General features: G+C 45.1%; 1 protein-coding gene across 1 annotated transcript in view; it reads left to right on the plus strand.

Annotated features, from left to right (window-relative positions):
• Positions 1-220: 220 nt before the first annotated feature.
• Positions 221-19,884, plus strand: part of ak5 (adenylate kinase 5) — a 79,496-nt gene continuing 59,832 nt past the window's right edge. The window contains exons 1-4 of the mRNA XM_041208296.1: positions 221-429; positions 12,388-12,574; positions 13,256-13,423; positions 16,348-16,520. Coding sequence (XP_041064230.1) covers positions 370-429; positions 12,388-12,574; positions 13,256-13,423; positions 16,348-16,520 — 588 coding nt within the window. The 5' untranslated portion in view covers positions 221-369. The remainder of the gene's footprint in view (positions 430-12,387; positions 12,575-13,255; positions 13,424-16,347; positions 16,521-19,884) is intronic.

The raw sequence follows: 19,884 nt of genomic DNA on the forward strand, positions 1-19,884 counted from the left end.
TCTACACTGCTAACATGATATCATTTAGACAGTGTCTTCATTGTGTGTCTTTCAAAGGAAGCTCGGTCGCACCCATTAACCGGCTTTGCATCGTGTATCTATCATCAAGGATAAAAGCCAAATGGTTTATTGCGGAAGCCCAGGAGCTGAACAGCCGATCAGGGAGGCGGTTCCTTCACACCGTTAAGGCTCGGGAGGTGGGGGAAGAGGGAGGGTTAATATAAAAGGATGTGCAGAAACAGCCGACGGAGCAAATTAGGAAGGAGGAAGCTGTTTGCTTGGAAGATTGGTAGACTGTTTTTGCCTTGCACCTGAGTACCCGTCCCCACCAGCATACATCACAGGTAAAGCAGCGAGCGTCTGGAGACAATGAACGCAGCCGAGGCGAAGGATTACCTCTCCAAGAGGCAGATCCCCCAGCTGTTTGAGGTGAGCTCCGGCAATGTGCTGCCAGGGGGGGGCAGTGGGGAGGGCAGTTTCTGATGTTACCGAAACAAAAATAAAAAGCCTTTTTACTTTCCTCTTCCGACTTCTAAAACTGAAGTTCTGTCCCCAACGAGCATTCCGATCATTCAAACAGCGTTTCCGCGCGAGGGCTCCTGTACCATTGAACCTTTTTTTTTTAGAAATGATTTTGCCTATTTTCAGAAATGTGTTTTTAGTTTGCTAATTTAGGAATTTCTCTTTTTCATAAACAGTTGCAGATAAGAAAGTTCATGCGCGATTTTGTGATTAATTTTGACAGTGGGCAGGGAACACGAAGCGACATCAAATTATGAATGATACTCTTTTGGGGGAGGGATGGGGTAGATAACGCCAGTGATTCTTACACTTTGGTTGAAGGGCGCCTTTTCAAATGAGTTAATCATCAGACACCTCAGTCCGATCTAATTTATAACATCATGTAATACCCTATAATATGAAATTGCTGCCTTTGTAGACGGCTTTAATGATGCTTTTAAGAAACAAGTAATTACTTTGAGTAGCAATTTGAGAACAATTTCACTGATGTAGACAGGGAACAGACAAATAAGTGATAAAAGATAAGTGTGCATGCCAACTGATCCTGATTTAATATGGATAAAGATTACCTGTTAATGACATCCGGACCCAATTGGATCACATTCATTTCAAACACTTAATGGTCAAATCAGTATTAAGAGGTCTTATCTTATTGGTTAACAAGCTCAAAGCAGTTTAAAATTATTTATTATAGTAACATTTCTTGTAAACATATGAGTCATCTTCCCTCCAATTTAACATATTGCAATAGGTTGTAAACTGCAATGTTTTCATGATTGTGAAATCTTTTTATTATTTTGCCTATAAATGTATGAATTATGATTATTTGCTTTAATTGACACCTGCTGCCATGGTGATTTGATTTTTCAATAAACCAATTACCTATTAGAGTACTCACTTGCATGTGGCATTTTCTGGAAGATATTACAGATCTGTGCAAACCCAGCCTTAGTTTCTCAGTGTTATTAAATCATTCAAAGAATTGACACAACTTGGTTGTTGATTTGAGTGAGCCAAATTGACAGTTTTCCCACAACCCTGGAACTCCTGACATGGAACAGGAACAGGTGTGCACATGCACTTGTCACCCACTGTGTCTGCTGGCACATGTGCAGCTTCTCCTTGCTGCTGATGTCATTGCACCTGTCAACTGGTGCCAATACTGGTTAGCACTGGTGTCACCCTGTCTGCCACTGGCCTGGGCTCTTGCCACCTCTCACTCACTGTCCCGCTCTCGAGCCCTCACTGCCTCCCATTTGATGCCCTCTTGCTCACTGCCCCTCTCCTGACACCTCTGTCTTTCCCATGAGCCCTCAGATGTGCATTTACAGCACCAGTTGGACACACGGGAAGCTGCCCTGTATATTGTTCCCAGGAAAGATACAACACAGATTAGATACAGACTAAAGCTGCACCCTCAATTTAAATTGTCAAAAGCAGAAAAGATCTGCTTTGCAGTAATATCTTAATGATTAAATGCAGAACCATCACAATCTTGTGCAATAATTATCTGATGCACAATCTGCTTAAATATTAACAATACTTTTTGGAAAAGGACCATTATTTCCTAGGGAAGAGGATATGCTTTTCATTGTTTGCAGTTCAAGTTGGAACTATGCTCCAGCTGAGTTTGGTCTGCACCATCTTTGATGAAGGCAGTTGCCTGGGATGTCGTGGGCAGTGAGTGCATCAGTAAACTTGGCCTTGCTGCAATTACAGAAATCAAGCGAATGAGATTTAATATAAACAGAAAAGGTTGGAAGTTCTCTGCAGGCCAGGCCACACCTGTGGAGAGAGAAACCGTTAACGTTTCAGGTCTGTGACCTTTCATCAGAACTGGAAGACGTTAGATATGTAATGGGTTTTTGCGCATTGGGTGGGTGGAAAAGAGGACAAAAGGCAAGGTCTGTGATAGGGTGGAGGGCAGGAGAGATGAAGTGACAAAATGCTTCATGGTGCAAACGCCAAAGGAAGTGGTAAGGGGGCAAGGAAAGAAACCAAAGACATGTCTCGGAGGTGTGAATGGCAGGATCCTGAATAGCTGAAAGCAAAGGAAGTAAGAGAAATGAGGGGGAACCAAATCAGCAAAGAGAAATTAAAACAAAATGTGCGCTGAGGTTGATCTAAAACTGATGAACTCAATTTTGAGTCTGAGAAGGCTGTAAAATGGCTAATTGAGAAATGAAGTTCTGTTATCCAAGTTTGCATTGAGTTGCAGGCCAAGGACAGAGGTGTTGGAGTGGGAGCAAGGTGAAGAATTAAAATGAGTGGAAGCTCAGCATTGTGCTTGCTGACTGAACAGAGGTGTCCCACAAAGCAGTCACCAAGCCCATGTTTGATCTCTCCAATGTAGGAGAGACCACATTGTGAGCAGCTAATATAGTGCATCAACTTAAGCGTAATACCAATAATGCACTGTTTCACTTGGAAGGAGTGGTTAGGGCCTTGGATGGTGAGAGGGGAGGAGGTAAAAGAGCAGGTGTTGCACTTCCTGTGCTTGCATGGAAAGGTACTTTTTAAATTCATTCATGGCATTTAGGTGTCACTGGCTGGGCTAGCATTTATTGCCCATCCCTAATTGCCTTTGAGAAGGAGGTGGTGAGCTGCTGCCTTGAACCTCTGCAGTCCATGTGGTGCTGGAGGAAAGGGAGGGGTTGCTGGGGATGATAGGAATGGGACCAGTGGAGTGGTCTCTTTGGAATGCTGGAAGGGGAGGGGAAGATGTTTGGTGACATCATGCCAGAGCTGGCAGAAATGGCAAAGGATGCTCCATTGAATACAGAGACTGTGGGGTGGACAGTGAGGACAAGGGGAACCCCATCATGGTTCTGGGAGGTGTCATGAAACTATCATTTTTCATAATATTGTGGATATTATAAAGTAGACATGCATGTGGTTCAGTGTGGCTAATTTAATTAAATTAGACGGATAGACTGCAACGTTGAAATTATCAAGAGTTTTAAGTTTTTTTTTAAAAAAACATTGAAATGCTAATGAGATAACGGGTAAGTTCGGCAGATAGATAAGGGGTGAATGAAATTTGCATTTTAAGATGAGTGGAGAGGTGTTTGATTTTCAAAGACATAAGGGTTTTATAACTGGCAAAATAAATAGGGCAAGGTTATTATGTTTTTTCTCCCCAAAAATTACTGACGATAATGACAACATAAGACCCATGAATTTTGCTCTAGCGAGCAGGGCCGGGGCAGGCATGGAGCTGATCACCGTCCGTGATTGGCTCTGTGCTGCCATTTTGGCCCACCCGGAGTAATACGTAGCCTGTAGCGCTCAGCGTTAGCTGTGGGGGAGAAGGGAGAGGTGAGGCCTAGTGCTCCTTTGCGCACGCACGGATGAGGTTTCCTGAATAACACGAAGGCCGCTTGGGCTCTTCGCCTACCCACCAACCTTAAGGTTGGACGGGCGGCATTGCTAATGACAATAATTGCTTTCTTAATGGCCCTAATAGGCCACTTACATTTCAGCGGGCGCGCAGCTGACTCTGGCGTGCACCTGCCAAACGAAATGTCACGATGGCGCATGATGACATCAGGGGACACATCCGATATCATCGCGTGTCATTTTACGTGTCGGGCCTGCCACCGCATGCCGATGGGGAAAATCCTGCTCCAGGTTTTTATATTATGGGAAAAATAAATTCCAAAGACTCGGGGGAACAATGGGATTTACAAATTTAAAGAGGAAGAAATATATTTAAAGAAGGATGGAAGGCTGTGTGGGTGGCTGAGAGATCTGAAAGGTACACCATGTGAAACAGACTTGGGGAGGGTTGGGTGGGGTGGGGTAGGAAGGGTTGGGTGGGGGGAAGCCTCTAACCACTTACAGAAGTCTGCTTTTCCAGCAACCAAAGTTGGTTTAAAAGCCTTTGGAATTCCACTATCAAGAGGGTGCTTGTGGTAACCTCGCTGGAGCGTCTCTATAAATTCAAAATCTATTTTGGACTTTGCCTTAAAGGGGTTGTGTAGTTGGGAGTCTGGTTAATTAGGAAATTTTGGGAATTATTAGTAACTGATCTTGTATGTGTTTGTTAATGTTTTGATTTTAAGTTTTAAAATCTCAAGTGTCAGTGGATTCATTACTTTTGAATTCAGTGCACAAACCTCATAATAAATACAATTCGCAAAACCATTGTGATAGCAATGCCAGATTTCCCTTGTGGATTTGGTCAGCCTGGCAAATACTACCTGACATATCATCATATGGAGGGGAAGGGGTGAGGGCAGAAGTGCATGAAATAGATTGGACACGGTCAATTATGGTGAGGGGAAAATCCTTGGTTGAGGAAAAAGGGAGACCAATCGGAACTAATATTATGAAAGATGCATCATTAGAACAGATGAGAGAGAGACTGAGAAGCTAGGAGATTGGAATAGAGTCCTGACGAGCAGTGGGGTGTGAGCAGGTATAGTCACTGTAGTTGAGAGTTAGTGGGCTTATGGTGAGTATTAGTTGATAACACATTCCCCAAAGGTGAGGAAGGATGAAATTGGTGATGGACCATCTCAAAGATGAGAGAAGGGTAGAAGTTGGAAGCAAAGTCAATGAGATTTTCCAGTTCAGGATGAGAGCACAATTTGGCACCAATAAAGTCGCCAATTCACCAGAAAGAGGTGAGTGAGGGTAGAACTGGAATGTTCCTCCTAGCTAGTACCCATGTGGGTACTCAAAGTAACAACTTTTATTTGGAGGAAGTGAGTGGAGTTGAAGGAGAAGTTTCTCAATGTGAGCACAAATTCAGTCAAGCAGAGGGTGGTGGAAACTAATTGGGCTACTGTTTAAGGAAGAAATGGAGAACCCTTGGACTATCCTGGTGGGGGTGAGGGAGTAAAGGGATTGGACATCCATGGTGGAGAAGAGACAGTTAGGGCCAGGAAACCAGAAACTTTTGAAGTGATGGAGGGCATTAGAAGAATCACTGATGTAAGGAAAAGGAGGGAAAAAAAGTAGAATCAAGATGGGAAGAAATCTGTTCAATGGGGCAGCATAATAGCACTTCCTTTAACGCAGGAGTCCAAATTGAACATACTCGGTGCAACAAAACTTCCCTCCCACGGAAAGTGAATAGGAGATTCACTGCTGAAAACTGTGGCAATAAGGCACCCATCATTGAGAAGAGTGACAAGGGTAGAGGAGATTCAGGAGTGGACAGTGTCTGACACTGAGACAGGACCAACACTAACTATTAATTAATACAAAGCAGGCAGCTTGTATTTTTTTTCCTTTCTTCACTTTTTCTCCTGGTGTTTCAACTTCTCTCTTTCCCCACCCGTCCCCCACAGAGGTAATTTCAAAACCTGCTCTCCCCCACCCCCACCCCCCACCCCCCAACTGGCAAATGTCTCTACTGACTTTAAGTTTGTGGACTCCAGTTTAGGGAATTGTTGAGATATTCCTGTGCTGCCTATTTGGCGGTTTAAGCTGAAGTTAACATGTGTTCCTGGTACTAGATAGGAATGATGGGGCAGGTGGTGTTAATGACTAGAAGATAAAAGAAAGCCTTGCATTTAAAAAAAGCTTACTTCATGACCTTGGGTTATCCCAAATCACTTTACAACAAACAAAGGACTTTTGAAGTGCAGTCACTGTCGTAATGTTGGAAATATGGAATTGCAATTTGTGCACAGCAAGGTCCCACAAACAGGAATGACCAAATCATCCATTTGAGTAATGTGGGTTGAAGGGATTAACATTGACCAGGGTGCAATTGCTTAATGCAACTGTCATGATATTTTGTCTTTACTGTAGGACAGACGTCCCAAAGGATTTCACTTTGGAGTCAAGGAGATGGATTCTAAGGCAAAAAAAGATGAGAGAGAGAGAGAGAGAACCACGAACTGGGTCAATGATGAGATCTTCATGAGCAGCTCAAAGGAGGTGGAAAGATTTAGGGAGGAAATGCTTGGACTAGACAGCTGTAAGCACAGCTGACCATATTTTGTGGGGTGGGGGGGGAAGACAACAAAGATGGCGGTGATGGGCCTTAGTGCAGGATGCACCTGTTGTACACTAGGGTATCTGAATAAATTATCCTGAGGGTTTGGAGTTATGACAAGAGACTTTGTGTGGGGTGGAAGGGTGGGGTCCAGAAACTAGGGCTGTATTAAATGGAGCAGGAACACTGAGGGAGATCCAGTGGAAACTTAAGAAGGTCTGGAAAGAGAGTGAAAGGGAAGATAATGAATGATTGACTAGGATGGATATCCAGCATGGGTTCTTATCCTGGAGAAATGCCCCCAACAAAGTTCTGGAAGAGGTTCAGAAACTACTACTACCACCACTGCCACCCCCCATCGCCAAGGGAATTCCACATTTTCCCTAATGATTTGAGAATTGGTGCCAAGGGGGTCATAAGCTCATTCATAATACTGAGTGTGCAACGGGGTGATTAGAGGAGATAGTTTCACAAAGGGTCCTAATATGGCAAGGGAAGACCAGAACAAGGGGGCATTACCTTCAACTTGAAGCTAGCCCATTCATGGGGAAAGCACTTCTGCACACAGGGTAGTGGAAATGTGGAACTCTTTCCCCAAAAAGCTGAGATTGGGGGTCAAATGAAAGCTTCAAAATTGAGATTGCCACAAGTATCCATTCAAGCGATGTCCATCAACATTTAAAAGGGAAACTAAAGCCTTGGAGAGAGGGAAAAACCTTGAACAATTAATGGCTAGCTTTAAAGTACAAGGACTTGTGGTGCAGTGAGTCATGCCCCTGACTCTGAGCTAGAAGCTCTGGGTTCGCATCCCACTCCAGGATTTGATGGCCCAGGAAGGTGCATTCATAACGTGGCCAAACAGGTTGAATATCAACCTGCAAATCCTTCCAACACATGCCAATGGCAGGTGGTAAGAATGGAACAGATTTCTGGTCAGCCAGGTGGAAAACATGTTGGAGCCTCTACTGTCATGATCCAAGGCTCTGGACAGTACAACATTCGTTTTAAGTGGGAGTTGCTGTGTATCATATTGGTGCCAACAGCATCTGAATTGATCCCTGTTCTGGCTGGGGTGGATTTGGGACCTGCCTCTTTGCTATATCCATGGTGGAAGTCATGTGTGGGTCAGACTGCCTTTGGGCAGAGCATTGAAGTTTCCAAGTGAGAGTACTGCAGCGAATGTTAACATTTCTATAGTAATACTAACCATCCTGTCTCTCCACCATCTCCATTGAAGATACATTAATAGTTTCTGACAATTGCTGTTCTGTGCAATAATCTTGATGGCTATTCCACAGCTGCTCAGAGAAATTTAGTGAAAGACTGTGCGGAAATGTCAGGAAAATGTCTCCTCATATGTCACCACTGTACCCAGTGCAGCGTGAACTTTACTGTAATCACGAATAGGAAGATTAAGGAGGAGAATTAATGAGAAAAGAGCTGGCAGGCTTTCAAAACTCTACTTTGTTCAGCTACCATGATGTGTTCTACGTAAACTGAAGAAAGAAACCCAAATCTACAAGAAGTGGAGACAAATTTTGCTATTCCTCTTAAAGTATTCATGTGACAGTCATTGGCCTATTCTTTGTTTGTTTGTTTGTTTGTTTGTTTGTTTGTTTGTTTGTTTGTTTGTTTGTTTGTTTCTTCAACATTTTTACCCTTGGGGGAATAATGGGCGAATGTTGGAAAGATTAACTAGCTGATTGCTCATGACTTGGTTCTACAGGTTGACACTCCTGTGGCCAACAGTTTCTGGAGTGGGACTTGGACCCAGAACTTCAGGCTTAAAGACAGAGACACTACCTACTGAGGCACAAGGGCCTCCTCATTGATCTGTAATTCAATAGAATTTAAAGCCCTCTGTTCTTACTGCAGCTTTGGGCTTTGAAACCCAACTTATGCCGTCAGAGAAATGCTGCCTCATCCTCTCTTGGCATCAGGTCACCCCCATCCCTCAATCAGAACAGGGCCCCGACACTGCCAATGCTGCACCATGGGGCCTCAGCCTTTCCCTTCACTATTTCATCCCACCAATAAATTATCTGTAAGTACATCAGCCGGCAATTATTCCAGATAGACTGAAATAAAAGCAACTTTTGAGCAGGGATATGTTGGCGCAGTGGTAATCCAGAAGCCCAGGCTAATTCTCCGAGGGGCATGGGTTCGAATCCCACAGCAGCAGCTGATGGAATTTAAATTCGAGTAATAAATCTGGAATATAAAGCTAGTGTCAGTAATGGCGACCATGAAACCATTGTCAATTGTCATTAAAAACCCATCTGGTTCACTAATGTCCTTTTGAGGAAGGAAATCTGCCATTATTACCTGGTCTGGCCTACATGTGACCCCAGAGCCACAGCAATGCGATTGACTATTTACTGCTCTCAGATGGCCTAGCAAACCACCCCATTCAAGGGCAATTAGGGATGGGCAATAAACGTTGGCCTTTCCAGTGACGACCACAACCCAAGAAAGAACAAAGAAAAATAATTTTTGTTTTTGTTTTGGATTTCCAGCATCCACAGTTTTTTGCTTTTATTATAAAGAAAAATAATACATCAACTTGTGTGTTTATTCGAATAAACCATTAAAGAATCACACTTGGATAATAACTTTTGGAAATCTCTGATAAATAGATACTGGAAATACACAACCCAACTTTCAGAGCAGGGACGGGGGCAAGGCAATTGGGTTAATTCTGTCCATCTGGCATCACCAACGCGGAATGCCTGGTAACAGGGATAGCAGGCTGGAGATAAGGCTGTGATATTGAAGCCCCATTCTCTCCCCACCCCCTGTCACACCCTTCTCTCTCTTTCTTCCCTCCCCCCCCCACCCCCACTTCCCCCCAAACCCCAATGCCAGCAGCATCCAGTAACAGAATTAGAGAAGCTGGGATTGTTCTCCTTGTAGCAGAGAAGGTTCTGGGGCGATTTTCATAGTGGTGCTCAAAATTGAGTGTTTCTGATAGACTAGATAGGGAGAAATCATTTCCATGACCAGAGGACCCAGATTTAAGGTAGCTTTGGAAAAGGACAATAGGGAAGATGAGATTTTTCTTGCTATTGCAGCAAACTGTGATCTGGAAGGCACTGCCTGAGAGAAGAGTAGTAGCAGATTCAGCAGAAACTTCCGAGAGGGAATTGGATGTAAGGAAAAATTTACATGGCTAAGGGGAAAGTGCAGGGGAATGGATGACTTTTTCAAAGAGCCAGCACAGGCATGATGGGCTGAATGGCCACCTTCTCTGCTGATTCTATGGGTGGAATCATCCCAGGTCTGTACTAAGTGTAGTAGCGGGCGGGTACGTTTTACCTGCCGACCATGATGATGGGTTCTCATGCCGTGTTGTCTCACACCCGCCACATTACTTATGCATTTCCCAGAAACACACCATTTGTGCGGTGGGCGGGCTCTCATTCACCCACCATGCCATCTCCTCACCGCATCATCACACTGGCAGCTATATTTAAAGCCCAGCCCCACACACCCATCTCATTGCTCCCAGCCCACGACTGCTGCAGGGAAGATGTCCATGAAAGGTAAAAAAGACTGCAGCCCCCAGGTTTAATGCCGCATCAATGGAATGCCATTTGGATGCTGTGGAGGCCCACTGGGGTGTCCCCTACCCCTTCTCTGGCTCCATGACGGGCAGTGGTATCACCAATCCAGCATGGCAGGCAGTGGCAGCTGTGGTCAGTGCCAATGCTGCACAGAAGAGGTTGGCCATCCAATGCAGATAGAGGACGAATGATCTCATCTGTGCAGCCAGGGTAAGGCAACCATCTCACCACTCTAAACTCACACACTCACAAGCCCGTCACACATTCACTGGCATCTCACTCACTGCCAGCTCAAGGGCCATCACCACTCTCACTCTCACACAGACCCTCGCATGTCCATCAGGCCTCATCACCTCTGGAGACTCCCTCCTCGAGCATCACCATCTTGAGGCCACTTGCACGGATCGACATGTGCCCCCCACACACACCCTGGGATACCCCACTTGCCCAGTACAGCCCTCATCCTACAGCCTCTTCCCTTGCCTGAGGCCACTTCTCATCCTTCCCACGCAAGCCCTAGCCCTGCAGCCATTGACAAGCCACCCACAAAAGGTTGATCTGGTAGGTAGAGACCTGCCCATGATCCCCCCTAAAAGTGATGTGGTGCTGCCTGTGAAGCCTGAGGACTGAGAGTGCTGACTATAGCAAGGTAGGCAAACAAACCTTCAAGTGTTGAGGGAGATGCAACCTACCAAGTGCATGTCGCTTATATATTGTTGTGAAACACATTGGCATGTTTTCCCGCCGATGTAGGTGGGCGTTCTGGTGGGGGAGATGGGTCCAGCAGCTGGCCTTATAATGATACGCTGGTGTATTACAACGAGGTTCCCGATATCCAATGGCGGGAAGCGTAACCCACCATGGGCGGTTAGAGTGGATGATTGCAAACTGGTTTCGTGCCGTCACCAAACCAATCACGCCATATTGTCTGCTCATACCACCGAACACCCCTCCCCAACACCGCCAGGCATGGAAAATCCCAGCCTTTGAGTGGGAGGCCTGCAGAATAATCCCTGATGGCTAATGGTGAGCGAGTGGGACATTGAGCTATTCGATTCTAGGCTGCCCTGCTGTGTCTTTTTTTTTGTGTGTCTTTTGTTTTTCTTTCAGATATTTGACGTTTTGCTTATTGCTGATCTGAGAGTGGCTGTCACTTCACAGAATTACATTTGTTTGTGTCTTTTCTTTCCTCCCAGTGCAGGTTAATGTACCCATTACATTTCTTTCTGTGCTCATCACGGTGAATGACATCGGTGCTGGCATTGACATCAAGAGGAATGTAGTTGTCCTTCTCTTTTCTACAGTGCTTCTGCATTAGTCAGTCTTTGATTCCAGTGTCCTCAAAAGGATAAATTCACACAAGTCAAATTAAAGGTGCAGGAAGCTTATGCATGGAGGGAATGAGAGATCAAGTCCGCTCCTGTCTAGAAGGACAAGGGCAGCAGTCCCACGGGGAACACCACCAGCTGCAAGTTCCCCTCCAAGTCACTCACCATCCTGATTTGGAAATATATCGCCGTTCCTTCACTGTCGCTGGGTCAAAATCCAGGAACTCCCTTCCTAACAGCACTGTGGGTGTACCTACACCACATGGACTGCAGCGGTTCAAGAAGGCAGCTCACCACCACCTTCTCGAAAGCAACTAGAGATGGGCAATAAATGCTGGCCCAGCCAGAGAAGCCCACATCCCATGAATGAATTTTTTTTTTAAAATGTTGACAAACCATCCGAGGGCTGTTTCATTTATTTGCTGTGAAATACCATCTCAAATAGAAGTATTGAGTACAAAAGCAGGGAAGTTATGCCAAATCTTTGAGCCTCTGGTTAGGCCACAATGATAGTATTGCGTCCAGTTCTGATCACCATACCTTAGGAAGGATGTGAGGGTCCTTGAGAGGCTGTGGAGGGGACTTAGAGTAAAGGAGATTGAGGGGGAACTGATAGAGATGTGCAAGTCTCTGATGGGTTTAGATATGATAGACAAAGAAAAACTGTTCCATAGCTAGTACAAGAGGACGTAGTTGTAACGTTTTAGCCAAGAGTGGAGAACTTTTTTTTACCCAGCAGGTGGTAATGACCGGGGACTTGCTGCCTACAAGGATGGTGGAAGTGGAGACAATCAATGATCTCAATAGAAAACTTGAGGGAAATAAACTTGGAGGGCTACGAGAATGAATTGGGAGACTGGGAGGGGACTGGGTTGCTGTAGAGAGAATCAGCACGGATGCGCTGGACTGAATGGCCTCCTGTGGCATTATGATTCTATCAGCACAGCTGTATAATGTTTCCTGATATACAGCCCAGTGTTACTGATGGGAATTCAATGATATATCCCTGTTTCTTTCTATGCAGAGTATGCTCACAGGGTTGATGTACTACAGACCAGACAACCCTGTTGACTACTTGGAAAGTTGTCTGAAGAAAGTGAAAGAGTTGGGAGGACCAGACAGAGTTCGGTGGGACACCTTTGTGGCCCAGGAGAAGAGGACATTGCCTCCTCTGAACAACTGCCAGGCCAGGAGATCGTTGTTCAGAAACGGTAAATGACCTGCTAGTCCCTCTTGGGATGTGAGACTATCCAAATCTACACGGAGTTTAGTGACTTTCCCAGCGAGGAGGAAGAGGCAAATAATAAATACAACTGGGAACCCATTACCCACTAGTGTCAGTCATAGTGCACTGGGGGCACCATCTCACCCCTGACTCCGAGGTTGCAGGTTTAAGTCCCAGTCCAGCGACTTGAGGCCCATAATCTAAGACGAGCACTCCAGTGCAGTGCTGAGGGAGTGCCGCACTCTCGGAGATGCCAATCTTTCGGATAAACTGAGGCCTCATCTGCTTCCTGTGCTTCAGGCAGTATTTAAAAACCCCCATTTACCTATCCCACTTGCCGAAGAGCAGGAAATTCTTGTGTCAGCCTGGGCTATGTGTCCAAACTTCTGGATTGGCGCTTGAACCCATGACCCCCTAAGTCAGGCAAGGGTGCATCAACCAAGCCAAGCTGACGCATCAGAATGAAGCTACACTAACAGAATCATTTAAGCTTCATCAAAGGTAATAATCACATCAGAGAGCTTTCTGAACATGAGGTTCCTTCTTCACATTCAAAGTTGTTTGAAGGGAGGTTGGGGAAGAGAAGAGGTCAGAGGATTGACAGGATTGTTAAATGTCAAACAGCTGATGAATTGGTTAATATCTATTCCTGCTGTTCTGCTTGCAGTTCTGCCTGATAGTCCCAATTTTCTTTATCGACGTTATGACCGTCTGCCTCCCATTCATCAGATCTCCATTGAGAGTGATACAGATCTGGCTGAAACTGCCGAGCTCATTGAAGAATACACGGTGTTCGACCCAGCCAAAGCCCACCCGTGGATCATACTTCTGATAGGTAACTGTGAGGTTAAAATGAACAGGAGGATCTTTATAGTCATTTGATAGTACAGAACTTGAGTATTGCTGGAAAAAGAGACAGGGCCTTTAGTGTGAATATATGTGGCTTCTAGTATGCATAAGTGTAGCACTCTCCTCATGCAGTATAAATTGTTGTTCCCCCATTACTGTTAATTTATTAAGAGTGATCCTGATGTGTGCAAGATGAAAATCTTTTATATTGTGTCTCTTTTTTTTAAGCAATATTCAGGAGAGTCTTTTCTTAAAAAAAAACCTCTGCATTTGGGCATTGCTGGCAGGGCTGGTATTTATTGACCATCCTTTTTTGCCTGAGAAGGTAGGGTTGGAGGACCATCTTCTACACCCAGTGGTAACCATTTGATACAACAGTGGCTTGCTAATTCTGCCCTATATGTGACTCCATTTCCACAACACCATGTTTCCGGGTTCAAGTCCTGCTCCAGGACTTGAGCGCAAAAATAAAGGTTGGTGCTTGTAGCGCAGTACTGAGGGGAGTGCTGCACTGTCAGAGGTGCTGTCTCTCAGTTGAGATATTAAAACAAGGCCCCTGTCTGCCTGCTCAGGTGGATGTAAAAGATGCCATGACATATTTCGAAGAAGAGCATTGTTCAGACCAATATTTATCCCTCCATTAATTTCACTAAAAACAGACAATCTAGTCATTATGTTGCTGTTTGTGAGAGCTTGCTGTGTACAAATTGACTGTGCTTCCCACATTGCTATAATAATGACATTTCAAACTTGCTTCATTGACTGTAAAGCACTTTGGGGTGTCCAATTGTTGTGAACAGTGCTATATTAATGCAAGTCTTTCATTTTTTTTTTCAGATCTTGCCCCCATTCCCCACACCTGAGTGGCAATGCCAACTAGTTCCATATTAGGGGCACCTTTGTGGTGTGGGCCCATGCCCAACTGCATTGCACACAACCCAACCTTACTTCACACTTGGGCTTATCCTCCTGCATAAATCCTTTTGCGCTGCACCCTCTGGCACCACCTCTCCCATCTCTGTACCTTCCAGGTGCACTTCAGCATTTGGTCTCGCTAGCTTCCACAAACTGAGCCCCTGCTTTACCTCACCGAAGTGGTACCCCACCGAAGTGGTAAAGTGGGAGTTAAAACAATGTCCCAGTGGAGAGTCAAGTTTTATAAAAGGAGGAAGATGGATGGGAGGAGAGACGGAGGGGAGGGAAGAGAGGAAGGGGGAAAGGGAAATGAGAATACTACCAAGAAAAAAAACAGGTGGAACCAAAGCTGGTGCCTTGAGACCTGCAAAAGCATCTAAGTTCTGTGTAAGGTTTCAGTTTGCCTGACTTAAAAAGAGAGTGATAGGCAGCCAGGAGTTTAACTCGGGTCACGTCACCTTAAGTACCACCCTCAGACTGTTACCTGCATTAAGGATCGTTTTTAAAAATTTAAATAAATTATTGAGTTATGCACTTTAAGAAAGTTACACACTTTAACTTGTGAGTATGTTGATTGATCCTGCGATCTCAGAAGGGAAGCTAAATTCGTGGAGGGCCTGCAATTTATCATTAATTGACACTCCATGGCCCCAGCATGCAGCTCTCTGCTGGGACCTGGGATCACAGAATCATCTCTAGATCACACAGCAATTGATTGCACGGCCTTAAACTCTAATGCAGACCGGTGTCGACTGTGGCCTTTACCGTTTGCGTAAGAAAGTTATAGGTAGAGATCTTGAGAGACTGAGCACCAGGGTGATCCGCTGACCCAGATTTTATGGGACTGCCACGCGCTTTTGAGGCATCTTGTCCCGGTTTTTTATGGCCGGGTCAATTTTGATCTGCTCTCACACGTTCACCAGCACCTCACCGCCCCCACTGGTCTTTACAGACCACCATGCCAAAATGTCCCTTCACTTTTTCCTCGAGTTTTGGTCATCCTCTTGAGCACAAAAATCTAGACTGACGCTTCATTGAAGCACTGAGGGAGTACTACATTGTTGGAGGTGCCGTCATTTGGATGAGGTGTTAAACTGAGGCCCCATCTGTCCTATTGGAGGATATATAAGATCACAAAGCTCTATTCTGAAGAATAACCTGAGGATCTTCCCCCATTGTCCTGGCCAATATTGATCCTTCAACCAACATTACTGAAACAGATTGTCTGGGCAATATCACTTGGAGATCTTGCTTTGTAAATTGGCTGTTTCATTTCCTGTATCACAGCTTTGACCACACTACAAACTGTCATCATTGACTGTATAGTGTTTGGGGATGACATAGAGACATTGAGTCACAAGTCATCATGATACAAAGGGAGGCCTTTCAGCCCATTGAGCCCATGCCAGCTCTCTGCAGAGCAATCTAATCGACCCTGTTCCGCAGCTTTATTCCTCTCTGCAGCCCATTTCTCTTCAGTGCCTTTGGAGCTCATTGATCATTTCCACTTCCACCACTCCTGTAGGCAGCCTGCAGGTCATTACCATTCTCTGTTCTTTTTTACAAAAAAAAGTTCTTCCTCACATCCCCTTCTGCATGACTTGCTAAAAACCTTAAATCTGTTTACCCTAGTCCTTGTACCATCAGCTAATGAGAACAGAGCTTTTCCGTGTCTATGTTATTTAAACCTGTCATAATCTTATACACCTCTGTCAAATCTCCCCTCAATCTCATTTGCTTTAAGGGGAACAACCCCAGCTTCTTTAACTTTTGGAGTTAAAAATCCCTCCTCCCTGGAACCATTCTAGTAAATGTCTTCTGCACCCTCTCAAGGACACACATCCTTCCTAAAGTGTGATGACCAGAACTAAACGCAAAACTCCCGCTATGGCCTAATCAGAGCTTCATACACATAGTGTAAGGTCCTGAAATTATAGCAGGCACCACGTAAATGCAAGTCTTTCTGTTTGATAGACCCATCTGTTACTATTCCAGGTGGTCCAGGCAGTGGGAAGGGGACTCAGAGTCTGAAGATAGCCCAGCGTTATGGATTTGAATACATTTCAGTGGGAGAGCTTCTCAGAAGCAAAATGATCCATAATGCAACTTGCAACAGGAAGTGGAGTTTAATTGCCAAAATTATCACCAATGGAGAATTGGCACCACAGGTAAAAGGTTAAATGTAAACCATTCTTGTATTTATATAACTGCTTTTATGTAGCGGGGGGGGAAATAATTATTTTGGAGTCTAGTGACTGTTGTTACATCGTCACTCTGCACCAATAACATCCCACAATGGAAAACAATTCACTTGCAAACAAACCACAAACTTGTATTTCTATAGTGCCTTAAATGACCTCCGGATGTCCCAAAGTGTATTACAGCCAATAAGGTACTTTCGAGGTGTAGTCACTGTTGTAATGTAGTGAATTAAGCAGCTAATTTGCACAATTTGCAGCTGATTTGAGGAAATCGGGTGGCATAATGGTAATTTCACTAGGCTGGTAATCTGGAAGCCCAGACTAATGCTCTAGGGACATGAGTTCAAATCCCACTATGGCAGCTGGTGGAATTTAAATTCAATGCCGACCATGAAACTGTCATCTATTGTTGTTTTAAAAAACCCCAACTGGTTCACTAATGTCCTTTTGAGGAAGGAAATCTGCCATCCTTACCTGGTCTGGCCTGCAGGTGACTCCAGACCCACAGCAATGTGGTTGACTCTTAACTGCCCTCTGAAATGGCCTAGCAAGCCACTCGGTTCAGGGACAATTAGGGATGGGCAACAGATGCTGGCCTTGCCTATGGTTCCCACATCCAATGAAAGAGTAAATTTTAAACAGTTAAATCCCACAACCTGTGCTGATGATCCATGATTTTGTTTGTGGTAAGAACATAATAAATAAGAGCATGGGTAGACTATCCAGCCCTCAAGCCTGCTCTGCCTTTCAGTATAATCGTGGCTGATTTTCTGCCTGCTCCCCCTGTCCCTTGATTCCTAAGAGACCAAAAAGACAAGTCTACCTCAGCCTTAAATGCATCCAAAGATGGAGCATCCACAACTGTCTGAGGTAGAGAATTCCAAAGACACTCAATGCTTTGAGTGAAGAAAGTTCTCCTCATCTCAGTCCTCCATGATCAGCCTTTTATCCTGAGACTGTGCCCATGTGTTCTAGATTTCCCAACCATGTCTACCCTGTCAAGCCCCTCAGCATCTTGTATGTTTCGATGAGATCGCCCCTCATTCTTCTGAACTCCAAAGAGTATAGGCTCAATTTGCTCAGCCTGTTGTCATAGGACAACCCTCGTCTCAGATACATCCTTCACTGTACCACCACCAAAGCAAGTATATCATTCCTTAACAGCTACACACAGTATTCCAGGTGTGATCTTACCAAAGCCCTGTACAACTGTAGCAAGATTTCCTTAATACTGTACTCCAATTCCCTGCCATTATAGATGGTGCTGCTGGTTGAGAATCAAATATTGGCCAAGACATTAGGGGAACTCTGCTGCTCTGCTTAAAATGGTGTCATGAGATCCTTTAGATTCATTTGTTTTCTGGTCTTGTCTCCTGTCCAACACTCAACCAAAAATAAATTAACTGGTCATCTATCTCTCTGATTTTTGTGGGACATTAATATTTGCAAAATGGACACTGTTTACACAGTAACTATACCCTAAACACAGGGCAAAATAATGAATTGCTGTTCACTTATCACATCTCAGAATGAACTTACAATGTTAAGGAAGCACCATCCCCTCCAATTTCCCTTCCAAGTTGCACACCATCGCAACTTAAACCTACACTGCCATTTCTTCATAGGTGCTGGGTCAAAATGCTGGAACGCCCTAATGTGTCTGCGTGTGTACGCCCGTGGTTTCTGCCATGATGGAGAGGTTCTGTCATGGCGAAAATCCCAGAAACGCCCGCAAATTCTAAATCCTGATCCTGAACCCGGCATTTCCCATCCCCGTGGGCGTGGTACTGGAGTTGGGCCAGGGTCCGTGTATGCATGGTTTATGGAGCAGCTGGCCACTTAAATCACCAGCTGCCCCCACTAAATAGGGCCAAAAATGTAAGATCCAAAGTGTGCAGGTTAGACCAGGTAAGAGGAGGTCTGAACTTGATGGATTTGTTTAGATATCCAGAGTACGCCTCTGGATAGAGTCTCGGGGCACCTTTGGGTGACATGAAGCACCCTTTTGAGGTTGTTAAAAGTGAATATGATTATACACTTTTTTTCTGCACAAACCCATTAAAACTGTCAAAGAGCTGTCCAGGAAGTGTCAAAGCTGTCAAGGAACTCTCAAGGAAACTAGGTGAGTTGGCATGGAGAGGTTACGAGCATAAGGTTGTTGAGGGCATGGGTTGGCCTAAATTGGTAAGAGGCAATGGTGGGTAGAGGGGCACTAAGTTGGCATAATGGATATGGGGGTCATTGGGGGTGGGTGGGGAGCATGGGTTGACATAGGTTGGTATAGATGGGGCATTGGGACTGTGTGGGGGTAGGGTGGTAAGGGCTGGAGGGATCCGTTTTGTTTTATTTATTATTTTCTAAAATTGATTTAAACACCATGCCAGAGCACGGAGGCAGGTCTTGTGCCCAGCCGTCCTCTGCACCCAGCAGCCTGGGCATCCGTTCTGGGGTCACCTATTCAAATGTGCCCCCCACCCGCCCCCACCACCACCTAAAATTCCACTTGCGGGAGGACAATGTAAAAATAGGCTTTGTCGAGCTGGGAAATCACCCAACGCGGGAACCTGACCCGGGGATGAAAACCTGGGCCAAGGGCTACAGCAGCAGGTCAAGAAGGTGGCTCAATACCACCTCCTCAAACAGTCGGGGATGGACATGCTGGCTGACCCAGCCACCGACACTCGCACACCAAGATTTTCAAACAGGTTCTGGCTCTCTTTCTCACAGTTACCAAAACTTAGATCCAAATGCATTTGTAATTTCCCTTTTTAGGAATTTTGCGCTTGTTCAGGTTTTGTTGAAAAGAATATTTTTTTCAGGTATGGGTGTCAAGTGGGCCCGATTCTTAGCTCTGTGTAAATGAGTTGGTTGTGAGTAAACTAAAATCGGTTAAGTCATTAAAATCAACCAGTCCCAAGACCAGTGAGGAGGGGAGTCATTTTGCAGCTATCGCATTGTCCAGGTGATTTTTTTCCCGGACTGGTTTCAGTTCCCAGTGAGGGTTGCAGAGGAACCCAGAGCATTTTCCCATATTGGTCCTGGGTTTCTTTTCTTGGGTGTCTCTTGCTTCTCCCAGGAGATGTGGCAGCAGGGGCTGGGACGGTGTGGGGGAGAAGGAGGAGGATAGAGGCGTATGGTTGCCAAATGTAATTGAATCTATTCCTGGAGGTTTCATCACGTGACTTGCCCCCACACTCCAGCCATTAGTCGGCCAACACATCCATCCTTGTGACTCGTCGTCTCCCTACACCAATAGGAAAGCAAAAAGACTCATTAACCAATTGGATGGTACTTGACTGTCAGCCATAAGAGTCATAAGACATAGGAGCAG

This window comes from Carcharodon carcharias, chromosome 16 (genome assembly GCF_017639515.1).
Source record: "Carcharodon carcharias isolate sCarCar2 chromosome 16, sCarCar2.pri, whole genome shotgun sequence".
Taxonomy (NCBI): Eukaryota; Metazoa; Chordata; class Chondrichthyes; order Lamniformes; family Lamnidae; genus Carcharodon; species Carcharodon carcharias.